The 14,339-nt window shown below is 32.8% G+C and overlaps 1 protein-coding gene across 3 annotated transcripts in view; it reads right to left on the bottom strand.

Annotated features, from left to right (window-relative positions):
- Positions 1-14,339, bottom strand: part of LOC128999909 (extracellular serine/threonine protein CG31145) — a 108,993-nt gene that overhangs the window by 43,441 nt on the left and 51,213 nt on the right. For all 3 annotated transcript variants that reach the window (XM_054426682.1, XM_054426683.1, XM_054426681.1), the window contains one exon: positions 7,138-7,383. In XM_054426682.1, the coding sequence (XP_054282657.1) occupies positions 7,138-7,383 (246 nt within the window). The remainder of the gene's footprint in view (positions 1-7,137; positions 7,384-14,339) is intronic.

Below are 14,339 nucleotides of genomic sequence, written 5' to 3'. Positions count from 1 at the left end.
CTTAATGACCCGCAACCTTTACAAATCCTCCATACCAGGTAATTTGGCTTATCTTACAACGAGTATACCAACAAATAATTTACTGTTTTGTAACTGGTGGAGCCAAAAATTACTGCCTTTCTATAAGAATAACGGCGGTCTATAATACAAAGCTGCAAGACATCTAGAAGAAGTGTATTTACCGAATGGTCTAAGCATAAGTTGATCATGTCAAACTCAAAAAAAGGTAAATAAATACAACGTGGCAGAGTATAGTCATATTAAAAGATTATTTAAAAAACCCATAATATAAAAAAATATCAATCAGATCCGATTAGGCTGATTCAGCGTACTCTAGTGAACTTTGAGTCGGTCTGATAAATGTGCTCATCAGTTGTTTATCATCGCTTGTGCTGGGCCGTGCTGATTCAAACCACATGAGCGACCCGAAGCTGATAGCAAAAGAAGAATCAGCGTTTTAAAATCACGCGGTTAAGCTTCTTTATTACAACACATTCAAAAGTACATCAGCTATTAACTGAAGAGTTAAGAAGTTTAAAATTGTAAGGGTTAGGCCTCAGTATCTCCAAATATGGTACTAACTAGACAAAAATGGTTCGGAAAGAAATTGGAAGATTTTACATTTGTATGGACAAAAAAGGGAGAACCCCGTCTTTACTACCCATAAATCCCCATAGTCCCATAATCCCGTCCCAATCGTCCTATCATGCTAGTTCAAGAACTCGTTAAAAACCGTAGGTTTACACGTTTGAACACAATGTAATCAAAATTGGATAATTTTTGCTTGAGTTTTCATCCTAACGGAAACACACACTCAAAAGAATTTGAACGGATGGTGTTTTTGGTCTCTGGTGTCCTCAAAACGAAAAAGTAAATCGGCTCAGGTCTTGCCGTGAAACCTACGGTAACAGCTTGTTCTGTACATGAAAAATTCGCTAAAGCACATATTGGATTACCGATGATTATGGGATTTAATTCATTAGAAAATATTTTCTATGCTCAAATGCCGTTTATTCCGTCTCAGAATTTCTAAGCCTATAATGTGTATATATGTAGATTCTCATGTTGTATGTTTAGTTTTAGTTTGTAAATATTGACGATGCATGATATTTGTTACATGTTATTGTATACAAATCTAATGTGCAAATAAACGATTTGATTTGATTTGATTTGATTTGATTACGTCACTGGCTTCACCATTCATAGAATATATATTTTTATGTGTTAATAGGCTGTATGGCAAAGTGCAATCCAAAGCGTTTGTGCCTACGTAAACAAGCAAATGTAAATTTTGTTGTATTACAGTATTTTTGCTGTCGAGGAAACCCAATACATCACTTCCCAAAGCTTTTGCATCAAAATGTTAAGGCCCTTGGAAGAAAACCCTAAGGATATTATTGGAAATATGCCTTTGTGCAAAAGCTATCTTTTAAATTTTGGTTCAGACTGGCCTACCTGCAATAGAGGGTAATATCATTTATGCAATGGATGCTAAAGTAGACATTCCTTTAATATGGACCAGCTTAAAATATTCAAATAGGACCATATTTCTTGGCAATTCACTACACCGGCTAAATCTTTTATGCATCTGCAGCTCGTGATAGTTTTTGAAGCAAGTATTACTAAAAAATTAGTAAAATACTGTCGGTAATATAGATCTGTCAACGAACCATGACATTGTGCGTGTAAATACACACGCCTGAAATAACAATCGGTAATGTAGATTTTCCTGTAATAATTCCGATAATGAAGATTTTCCCGAAATAACTTCGGTAAAGTAGATTCATCCCTTTACCTGGTATACTAAACCACTAAACATCTCCAAACCCTCAGGGCGTTCACAAACCTTGGTATTCTCTAGACGCGGAGTTCTCAGCGAGAAGACAACGTACTGTGTCTAAATCTCATTAATTAGTACAATCCACCCGCGGGGGTTCGGCAGCGCTAACGTCTGTTGACATATTCTGTCGCATAACATATAATACGTTTTGTCTCGAATTTCCCCTCAGGGGTTGGCGAAATCGTGCATAGAGATATGGGATTTAATCTGATATGGGGTGATGGTGTGATTTAGGTTAGGTAAACTGGTTTTTAAATGTATTAATTTTTTAAATGAGTAAAAGCTGTCTGTATTAAGTAATTCCGTGCTTTAATACTTAAATTATTGTATCGAAATCTTGCACTTAAATCCTTATAGGACGCTACTGTTCGTAATTGATCCATCTATTCATAGTCCCTTAAAAGGTTGTTAAGATAATAACTTTTGGGCTTTTCTTTTTGATTTAGTTTCGATTACATTGGGTCAATATTGACTCAGCCAATATTGTCAATATTAATAATGTCAACATTGGGCATATATCAATGCTATCCAACAACAATAAGAAAAGGAAATTAGAAGATTAGGTTCAACGAATACTTAGGTTTACTTGCTTCAAGAAAGGTATTACAAAGTGTTCTTAGTAAAAATTAAAAGCTTAATATGAAATAAATAAGTTTGCCAAATTTGGATCAAAATGTATCCATAAACAAGCAAACTATAACAGTTTAATCTTATCCTCTATACATTTTGAGTAACATGGGAATTTTAAGTAACCAATTATTAAAATCTTTCCCTCGTCACCATTAAGTGATTATTGTTTTATAGTACAGTATAGAAGAACAATTCAATCTAAAGAGTATTTGCCAATTTGATAGCTCTAATTTTCTTAAAATAAATAAAAAGATGCACATGTTGCATTAAATCTACCGTAGATTAGGTGAAAAATAATGAAGAAAATCGGCTAAAGCAAAATAACAAAGAACTAGTCAATTTGCTATCAATTTGTTGAACAATCAGTAACAAAGAAAGAAGTAAATCTTGGGAAACAACAAAGAGGTTCTCTCAATAATACAAAGAGGTGATAGTAACAATACTGAGCAGATATTTTGTTGTGGAGGCGATTGAAACTTAATTGTTTTAGTAAATTGCAATCAACACAAACAATGATTTTTCGTTATACTGTAAAGAAACGAATGTTTTCAATACGTGCATTACCCCTTGATAAAAAGTAATCATTATATTCTGAGTTTACACTTTTTTCGATGATTTATATTTTATTCAAGCCCGTTATTCACTGGAAGTATTCGTTATTTGAATGTTGTAAGTTTGTAGGTAAACAGTGTTAGATTCCCGTGTTGTTCTTATGGATAATAAATACTTTTGTAGTTTGCTTGCTTATGGATATATTTAGAACAAATTTGGCAAATGTATTTATTTTATACTATAAGTATTTATATAACGTAATTATTGTGCAACATTTACATAAAAAATGATATATGACTTTTGCTATGTTCAATTCAAGTCAAAAACTACCTACAGATTTTCCAAATACGACTAAATTCGACATCCAAAGTCAATGGTGCATCCAAACAATCCACATAGCTTTAAGTAGGAAGTTGTGGTAGAAACACTTGACAAGTCTAGCTTGTTGCCGTTATCAGTTTGGTGATTAAGATAGGTCCATTGAGATAACATAGCTATTACAGACCAGCAACGTTTGGACTAATTGTGTGACAAATGATCAGCCATTCGTATCGTAGGGTTTAAAATAGTTGGATCCTCATAACATCGTCGAAAGCATAAATTCAATATTAACTCATTGAAATTTATAGTTTGGATGTCTGGGTCGTAGTGGATTTAAAATTCTGAATTGGACTTTAAATAGACCAAAATTATTATAAGCATAGATTTAACACACTCTTTTATAGGTATGAGGTATTTTGCTGAAGAATCATTCTTAAGAATTGCGAAGGACAATTTCTTAAAACTGTATCAGGACTCAATACTCTACATATATTGAACTGCGAATGGTACATCATCGTAAGAATAGGCTAAACTTACTCATAGCAAATTTGTCACATTTTGAAGAAAATATCTTCACAATTCCAAAAAGTCGCCAAGATTGTTCATAGATGGATTTAAAATTCTTTTGTGGACTTAAAATGCACCATTGTCGTATGCATAAATAAAACATACTCCCATAGGTTTGGGCCTGCAAATAAATAACAACTAAAATAATTTTCTACATAATTCCATGTTTCAGTTTGGTTTAAAAATAATTATTTGTTTATAAATACAAATAATAGTAAGTTACGTTCTTACAACTAATTTAAAACCACAAATACAATTCTACTTAGATATTTTTGTACTTATTTACGCTTAATAATGAGTATTGCCCATTTTTAGGATTAAGGGGCCTGTCAATAAGTTGTAGGACAGCAAGACATTTATTATGTAAGCCGTATATACATTTGAGCTACAGATAATGTTAGTTTAACAAAAGTTATTACATATCCCTTAATTTAAATTACACTTGATCGAAGTTTACTTGTAAACAGGTTATTAAAGTTTGTACGATGGAGAATGAAATATTTGATCAATAACACTTTTTACCCAAAAACAAATATATTGAATAATTAATTAGCATTGAAATACTGCACCGAACTACTGGTATTGAAAACCATATTTGCCACGTAAAAGAACACAGAACATTCCGCTAAGACGGAAAACGACGAGAGAATCATCCGTTCAAAAGGGCATTCCCTTAAAATGTTTACCCCCGAGGTTTAAACAGACGGGAGAAAACAATTAAACAGTTCTATTGTTTGTAAACAGCTAAGCACGTGGCACTGGAAATAGAGTAAGCGAGTTGCAAAAATAATATACAAGTGAATGTCTAAGTTATACAACTGTTGTACAAATTGTTATCATGTGCGATAAATTGTATTCGAAACATGACTGATGTATAAAGTTTGTCATACAAAGTGAATGATTTTGATTAAAATTAGTTCTCAAAACAGAAAATTTTTCATTTGACTTTTCTCTTTTTTTTGCAATGTTGTTTATTCAGTTGTATCCAGATCAAGGAAAATCAGTGGGCAAAGTAAAACTTCGACTTTTCCAATATTTTTCTTCACTCTAGATGAAACAACTGAAAGGAACAAAATGTAGGCCAAGTTTATTTTAATTAAATAACACTCAATATTAAATGACCCGCAACTATATCAAATTGATTATTGCATTTAAATGTTATTAATTATGATTTAAATCAAATACCCGACTTTTTAATCCAAGAAATTATTACATTTTTAAGATTATTAACAGTAGTAAATGAAAAGTATGTTGAGATAAGCAATGCCATTGTCATGTCAATAATTATGCAATTCAGCCACAAATATCCTAACCAAAATGTTGTAAGTACATAAGCACATAATATTGTTTTACATGTCATAAAACGAACTGTAGCTGGAAAGTAGACAAAATAATGTACAACTCGTGTTCAAAGTGTCTTTTTAAAACTCAATAAAATTGTCTTACTCCGTGAGCCGCGTGCGTCAACATTGTTTTCGTTTCAAAAATTGTCACTGTTGTTTTATAAAATCTTTCAAAATTTAAATCGATTTAGTACTTATTTAGATACCATTACGTATATCTGATTCCAAAACCCCATCAACGAAATAATCAACTTATTGGGTATATATAAAAAAAATCGAATTAAACAATTTGTTAATCGAATTAAAAGATATCGGCATCGAGCACGAACGGATCACTTATTGATTCGAGCAAAGCTCGGCCCCCAAGTCCGCTATAGCCCGTGTCAACCCGGAATGTTCCGGTCCATCTATTCGACGTTGCACAATCGGAAAAGCGTCGACGTACGACGGATCCACTAGGACGACTGGGAAAATTACCCTTCGACGGGATGAGGGGGGGGGTTACGTAATTCAAAATTGGCACCCGGATAAACTAGGGACATTTACTTTCGCTGGTCGTCGGCAAATTGCTTCAATTTCGGTTTCAACGAGATTCTTGTGATTTTTTAAGGGTTTTTACTTTTTCAGTAGTTAAAAGTGATCGTTCTCAATGCCTCTTTGATTTATAATTCGATCACAGATTATCAATAATTTACAAGTACTGTATTTTTGCTGCGTATGTTTTCGAGGTTATTCTAAATTTGTTGAGCATTTTGCTTGGAGCCTAAATAACAGCATTTTTCCTCAACAACAGAATTTTGCCTAAATAACAGAATTTTAAATAAGATGAATTTAGCTTAGTGCCTTGTTTTCTAAATACAGTACTCATAAAATATTGTTTTAGTGTAGAATGTCATTACTGTTGGGTGATTACGGAGGATTTCAATAGTAGTATTGAAGCATGTATAGGAAAGTCTATCAAGTATATTTCTAAAATTTTAAATATTGCTAAAACTTAACAAAAGTTCTAAAATTTGAAAAAAAGCATTCACTGTTAGTACATTTTGTGCTATTGTTGACATATATTTATAACGACCGAATTAGACACGCAGTAACATAATATATTATGACAACCAGTAATAATGACTTGTTAAAGTAAGCTATTGATAACAACATTAGGAGACAATACGTTCGTGAAACATACATATTTGTTGATGCACAAACCGTGAAACTCCCCACATTTTACGTCAATTTTATCTAACAAGTTTTAGATAGTTTAAAAGAAAATAGTATAATACATAGTTTTCTACAAGTTCAGTAGAGTAGTTTTATGAACTGAAATTTACACTTAGATCCTCGCCCATTATATAGTATTAGCTCAAAGATACATTTGTTGTTAACAGGAACGTGGGTAAATGTTTATTAAATGCTTAAGAAAAAATAATCTAAAAAGGATGTTTACAAACAAACAGTTTACATTAATATGATCTCTAGATGGATGGATGGAATTGGGACAGTTTAATCATAAGTATATCTGAACCCAAAAAGAAAAAGAAATGCATAACAAAACTTAAAAAAAATGGGCGAAAAGGCTTCCAACCTTATTTATGGGTATCAAATTTACCCTAAAATCATTTCCTCGATTTCAGATCGGGCATAGGGGGTTAGGTAGCAAACTATGCTACCTGTGTACATATTGTTGATAAATCAAATAAAAAATAGAAAAATGGAAAGTTGAGTTGAAATAAAATTATTTTTCTTTAGTTGATGCCTTACATGTCAAGTTACCTGGGGCAGGTAACCTGCCTACTGGCTTCGTGTAAACGCGGTTTACGATTAGTTCATGTATCAAGAACACTTAGTTTAAATTCGAAAAATCCAAATCTAATATTTGTTTAGACTCACCTCTCCTCTAGCCGGTAGACCTCCTTGAACGTGTGTTTGTTCATCCTCTCAACCCATCCCTTCTCCGTCCTCCCGATCACCTCCTGGGCCCCGCTGTCCTTACCCGCCAGCGCCGCCTGGAGATCGCCGAAGGAGTCGTGGGGTTCCAGGACCTTCACATCCTCCGTGGTGTCTAGCGACCCCTTCACCGGGTCCGGGGGCTCCACCTTGATCGCCGCGTACTGAGGAGCGGGCGCACCACCGTACCTGCGAAAAAGGGAATGTTAGTGGGGTGAATTGTTTAAGGATAGAGGTAGAAAATGGCGAAGAGGAACAAAGTCTTAGAACAGCGCGAGTGGCTTATCACAAACTGAAAAGTCACGATCACGTGACGACATACGTGAGTCAAATAAACACCCTGCCGCAGCAAACCAGCGTAGTGCCATCTCGTCCATCACCCCAATTTCCCAGAAAGGAGTGCTATCTCGTCCAGCGTAACAGTTGATTAAACGTGATTACGAACAATAATTGGTGATATTTCGTCATATTTTTACTTGACATGGGGTAAGGATTAAGGAACATAAAGCAGGTAGTCTCCGTCCTGTTGTTCCACAGAAATTCCATAGCTAGACTAGGGTGCATGCGGTTATGCGCCTATGCGTTGGAGGAGACATTGAAAAGGTTTTTATAGATGTCTCTTACACGCAATCAATATGGACTAGATTGTGGAAAAAGAAAACTGATAACAAAATCACAAAGTAATTGTGGCTATATTGTACATTATAATTAATGTAATTTTGTAAAGTATGTAAATATTGTACATAATTTTATAGGATATGTAAATAGGCAGATAACCATGCCGAAACGCTGCTTTTTTAATTGCCAGAATTGGTTTGTGTTTTAAGATAAAACCTATTTAGTAATGTGACAATTTCTATAGTAATTTGTAGACCTGTCAATTTTCATTTTCCTGATTCGATTGCCATTAAAACAATTCCTTGAATACACTTTAAAGGCTAAGTACCAAATTTCAACGGACCAGTACCAGTTATCGTGCTAACGGACACACACACATAGAATACATATTACTTTAACCATATTTTTGTTGTACATCGACGATAGAACAAAAAATCCATTTTGAACATGCGTTTTATTCGTTATGTATACTCGCGCTATGAATGAAAATGATTAACAAATCATTTACTGAAAACAATAAAACCAAGATGTTGGATTTACAGTAGTGTCTTATTTCACTTTTTCATCGCTCCTCCGGAGAATCAATCATCCCAATGCTGAGTCTGCTGCTGTGCTGCACTCAAGACGATAATTATTGTGCTGAGGAACTAAAACTGCGACTCTATCAATTCATTCGATTCTAGAAAACAGGAATTCTCTTCCGCAGAAACAATTTTTATTCTGGATGAATAAATCGTCTCCTGGATAAACCATTCCTTATCATGATTAATAAATCCTCTCCTGAACAAGACATATGAACTGGGTGAATAAATTGTCTTATGGATAAACCATTAGTCCAGGAAAAACCATTTATGAACTGGTTGAATAAATCGTCTCTTGGATAAACCATTAGTCCAGGATAAATCATTTATAAACTGGATGAATAAATCGTCTCTTGGACAAACCAGTAGTCCAGGAAAAATCATTTATGAACTGGTTGAATAAATCGTCTCTTGGATAAACCATTAGTCCAGGAAAAACAATTTATGAACTGGTTGAATAAATCGTCTCTTGGATAAACCATTAGTCCAGGAAAAATCATTTATGAACTGGTTGAATAAATCGTCTCTTGGATAAACCATTAGTCCAGGATAAATCATTTATGAACTGGTTGAATAAATCGTCTCTTGGATAAACCATTAGTCCAGGATAAATCGTTTATAAACTGGATGAATAAATCGTCTCTTGGACAAACCATTTACAAACAGGATGAATAAATTGTATCGTGGACAAACTACTTCTATCCTGAATAAATAAATCGTCCGTAAACCGATACGGAGAGACTAATGCTCAAGAGGTGGCTTGAAGGCACCCTAAATTGCATCCACTGCACCGGAAAAAAATTGAAACCACATCCCTAAATCGGAAAATATTAACTCCAGGTATATGTTTTATATTTTGGAAGTGATGATACATATAACTATTACAATAGGATCAAAATAAGAATGAAACAAGGGACGTAACTGAACAGTTTTTTCTGACACAACAAGAACGAATTTTTAATACATTATTAATTATTAATCCTTTTTACTTTAAGGCATATTTTTTGCATCAACAGATCTGTGAACGCAGAACTTTCAAAAAGTCGAAACTGAACAATGAGAATAATTACAACTTGTGAAACGCACAGTTTAAAAATATAAGACTATAACTTGTTGAATTGGCACTTAAAATTCGCACTCATCAAAGATAAAATATTGACTAGCTTGAAACGCGTGGCAGTTCAACAGTTCAACACATGTCTGGCTTACGGCAAGATATTCTAATCTCATTAGCAACGTGATAACAAGGGCATAACAAAGTAGATGTTTACATTATAATTGTACGGTGAAAATTCAATAAAACAAAAACGTCTAATTTGAAACAGTATAAGAGTCGCTGGTTTGATCATGCAAAAGTCAATAGCTTTTACATCGAAACTTGCACAGGTTTAATTGATCTTAGTATTTTATTAGATGAGTATTGCTAAAGAAACAGATGATCGTACTTAGTTACTTATCTAAGTAGCAAAGGTAGACAAAATCTTATCACTCAATTTTATTCCTTCCAATCATTCTCTCTTCGAGATCTGTATCCTTCTTAGAGATCAGCTGTAGCAAGACTAAAAAAACTGTTTTTTTAGTGTGGCCTTGGCTGTAGACAGTTTTAACGCCAATGTCGTCTGTTTTATGTAAACCATTAATTGGTTTTTTTTATTTTATAGCCTTTTTTATAATGTTTTTAAACCATTTAAACCAAATAAAGCGATCTAATTGTATACAATAGGGAACAGTGTCCATCTGGTATAAGTAAACACTTTTTGTAAAAAGTACCCTAAAATGAGAAACATTTAGTCGACACATTAACAACGAAACACACGTCAAAATCGTACTAAAATGTTACAAAAGGATGAGAAGTTTACTTGCACTAACAAAAGTCAATGATTAAAAAATATACTCTTATAGTTTTATCATCATTTTGTATCGGCTGGAGAAATTCTTACGGTTAATGAGTAAGGAGTTTATCGATAAATATAGTTCCTTGATCAAGCTCTAAATAAAGAATAATCATGAGTAATAATGAAAAAAGAGAAAAAAATGTGGACGAGAATTCCTTTAAAATAGTCTTTAGAAAAATCCAACTTAGATTTAGGATAAATCTACCAGTGGATCTACCTAACACAGTGTGTGAAGGATTTAATACGCTTAAAAATCCTTACGAGAGAAAAAAATTAGTTTACATTGGGAGGGTTAAAACTACATAAAACGCTTCTTGTGTACTTAGAACAAAGCTGGGAGCAGTTGGAAATATTAATTCATCACTTTAAGCTGCTTACTTTTTGTTTCTTCTACTGACAAGACGAATTTTAATACAAGGTTGGATTTGTTTGAACACGAATTGCTTTATTAAGACCAAAATATGTAGAAGAAAAGCCGGTGCAGCAAATTGGAAAATGCATATTATAGATTACAAACTATACTGAATGAAACCAATTAAAATGACATTAAATTTCATTCTAGTATTATGCGTAGAGCAAGAATTTTACCAGATAAAATAATTTCACTGTATACTTTATCCAATAATAAAATGTATTATTATTAATTTGTCAAGCCTACGTACATCCTCTATTTGTATGTCTCTTTTCAAATGCAGGCAAGAAAAGTAAATCATAATTAGATTCAATGATGACTACTCTTACTAAATTAAGTGGCTGTATAGATAGCATGAATTAATCATTATTGAGGTAATATACTGTATTTCTAGTATCTTAATAGTAGTTCTTATAGATCGTAATGGTTCCTCAACAATGAAAATGAGTCACCTAACTATACATCCACAATCTGTAATATTGGCTATTATTATTTTTGGTATTGCACACGGTGTTTATAAAAAAACCTTACAAATTTGCCAACCTCCCATCCTTTTTCCATGTAACATAAAGGTTTTATAAAAACTGAATATTAAAGAGTAGCTTAAGAAGTTTTCATTAGTAGCAGATTATCAGTTGATTGGATTATTGTTGCTTGGCAAACCATAACAAATAATTTATGAGTCTCGTTTGAATCGTAATGGAAGCTTGTATTAAAAACACAGTTTGTGGAGAGGTTCATTGAAACCAAATCTCATGTTGTTGTTCAACGGAGATTTTGGTCAAGATACACTAGGAATTCTCCTTTAAGACCTACAATTAGGGCTTGATACTATAAGTTTATGAACACCGGCAGTTTACATCACAAGAAAGGGAACGGTTGACCCCGTGTCCGCGATGTGGATGTTCAACAAACATTTGTGAACAGTCTAAAAAAGTCCATGAGATATTGTGTGTGCCATACGTGAGTTGAACACAAAACCCTCTACCATACACAAAATACCCAACTTACACAAATTCCGTGCTTACAAACTTCAAATTTTGCTTAAATAAAATTGTCTTATTTTGGTTCGTGTTTTGTCCAAACTGGAATTTAGACTTTATTATTTGCGTGCAAATAATGGAAACACATCGAAGTTCGGCAAACTCCTTGTTATGACCAAAACCTGAGACGATTTCCTAGTCTTTGATTGTTATTTCATAGCTTTAAGTGTAAAAATAAAAGGTTTACTGTTGTTTGAAGTTTTTTTATAAACACTCTGTATAATACGTTTCATTTGTCAATTTTCTGTTTAAACTGTATCAATTGAATGAAGAATGATATTTTGGAAAAAAGATTATTGGTTATCTACGGTGTGTAGGAGACTCATATACAGAATACAATTCCCTTACTTCAGAACCCTATTCTTATGTGTCTTCTAGATGTGGACCAAAAACTTAGGGTATGCTCCGATCCAACAGGCAAAGAACATTATCACAAAGAAAAACATTGGTGACTGACGGGATTCGAACCTGGGATTTAAAAATAGCATGCCCGAGCTCTAACTACAATATGAGAGTAACCTGACGCTAATAGTGTTTATACACATGTACATTGTACTAAAACTAGACACAAACAGTTAAAACACAAAATTAAGCATTTATCAACAAAAACATTCTGATTGTGCTGATCTAATCATTCGCTTCACAGGTTTCACATTGTCGCGAAATATGATTCAAGTAAACAACTTGACTATTTCAGTTTTGCTACTAAGTGAAATTTGAGTTATGAATCGTGAGTATTCATTCTGATGGCTCAGAATATTTCGTTTCAAATACAATAGGTACAACGCTTTCTTGTAGGACTTAATTACAAAATAAACATTTTGGTGGCGTTCGTATAGCAATGTTGTGTATCTTTATATATCATACATCAAAGGATATATTTTTAAAATATCTCAACTATTTCTCCAACTGGTTAGTGACAACATTATCTTTTTTGTGGCTTTTCTCAATCACTTTGTTGTACCAATTCCCTTCTGTACAGATTATGATGGTTGTGAAAATATGGTTACATACAGATAGAACAACTATTTTCTTAAATTCTAAATAGATTTGATTTAGCAACAAAATAAATAAGTTATGATTTTCCTTGGCTAGTTATTTTATCTATTTCTGCTTGCTAAAGAATTGTTAAGAGACAGTATGTATAATTTTAATATAATACAGTACAGTTGAAAAATTTAGAAACTAGATAAGCATTTTGTGACGTTCTTTTTACACTATTATGTCTGCCACGACCGGTAAAAATATTTCCAAATTACAAATATACACTGCTTTAAATAGATGTACACTTTTAGATTCGAACCAAACAAAAGGTTTTCAAAATTACAAATATACGAACGAAGATGTTTATTTGATTACATGCACTGTAAAGTAAACCCCAACAGAATAGAATTCATGCCGTAAAATAATATATGTAATTTATAAGTTAAGTTAAATTTTTATTCAATTTTATGCCGGAAATATTCTAGTTGAAGAAATTCCCCATATTGAGTGTCCAGAGAAAAGACCTTGAATTGCAAGATTTGCTCGATCGGTTCCGATCAATGTAAAAGCTTTTTGCAGGTCGTGTTCTGAAATATCTTTATTCTTCTACGTTTCCTATCCTGACCAGTTTGAACCACAATTTATTCTTAGTGTTATATTGTTACGTTTACATTTCTTCATGAGATTTTTAAATGAGTCTGTGTGTTAAACATATTTACATGCAAGGCAAATTTTCTGTATTGTTACACATTTCAAATTTAACAAATTCCATTTTAATGAACTGGTTGCAGTAAATTTGCAGGTAACAACTTTAAATAAACGCAAAGAGTTTAGGTCAATAGTTTATACAAGATCTTTTTTTAGATACATAATCGTTCCATTGTCGTTATTTACCTTAATAATATCTATAATCTAATAATATCTATAATAATGGTATTTATAATCGTTGTTTACCCTTTATCCTTTTTTGTTTTCCCTTTTTAAGTTGTTGGAAAATATGAACAAAGTACTATAATTTATTTTAGAGTGTCGTCTTTTTACGTTGGAGTAAAATTAACAAGTTATTTACATTTTTGAACAAAACTGTTATTGTTACACATTTGGCATTTATTTTTCATTCATTTGCACTTTATTGACTTGAAATACTTGCACCATAACATTGTATTGCTTAGGTTAGTATCAAGATATACGCCATACAACAATTAATCATATGTTTTGTTTTATCCATAACAATACTAGCCTGGTAGATCTTGCATTTCAAGGGCAATATTTTCAGTCCTACTCAACTCAGGTGTAAGGCAACAACGCTTTTACGACCACTATAACTTATCCGAGGACTGTTAAAAACGCAGCTGGAAAAATATGGGGCAAATTTATAAATACTACACTACAATACTTTCATGAGGAAAAAAATATCAATTCCGAACTTGAATCAACAGTTTCACATTATTTAGGAATATCCCTTCCCAAAGTCCCTAATACACACGCGGTTTCAAATTAAGTTTTGTATAGGTATTGCTTGATTGAAACTTCGTATTTTCTTACATTCGAATCTACTTTATATATTTTCAGAAAATGTGTACATTCTGCATATCGACAAATTTATCTATTT

The sequence above is a fragment of the Macrosteles quadrilineatus genome, unplaced genomic scaffold (genome assembly GCF_028750875.1).
Source record: "Macrosteles quadrilineatus isolate MER2022 unplaced genomic scaffold, UCM_ALF_1.0 Scaffold_8__2_contigs__length_117827958, whole genome shotgun sequence".
In the NCBI taxonomy this organism is placed as follows: domain Eukaryota; kingdom Metazoa; phylum Arthropoda; class Insecta; order Hemiptera; family Cicadellidae; genus Macrosteles; species Macrosteles quadrilineatus.
The sequence above is the reverse complement of the archived record's forward strand: the minus strand, read 5'-3'. Positions and strand labels throughout refer to the sequence as shown.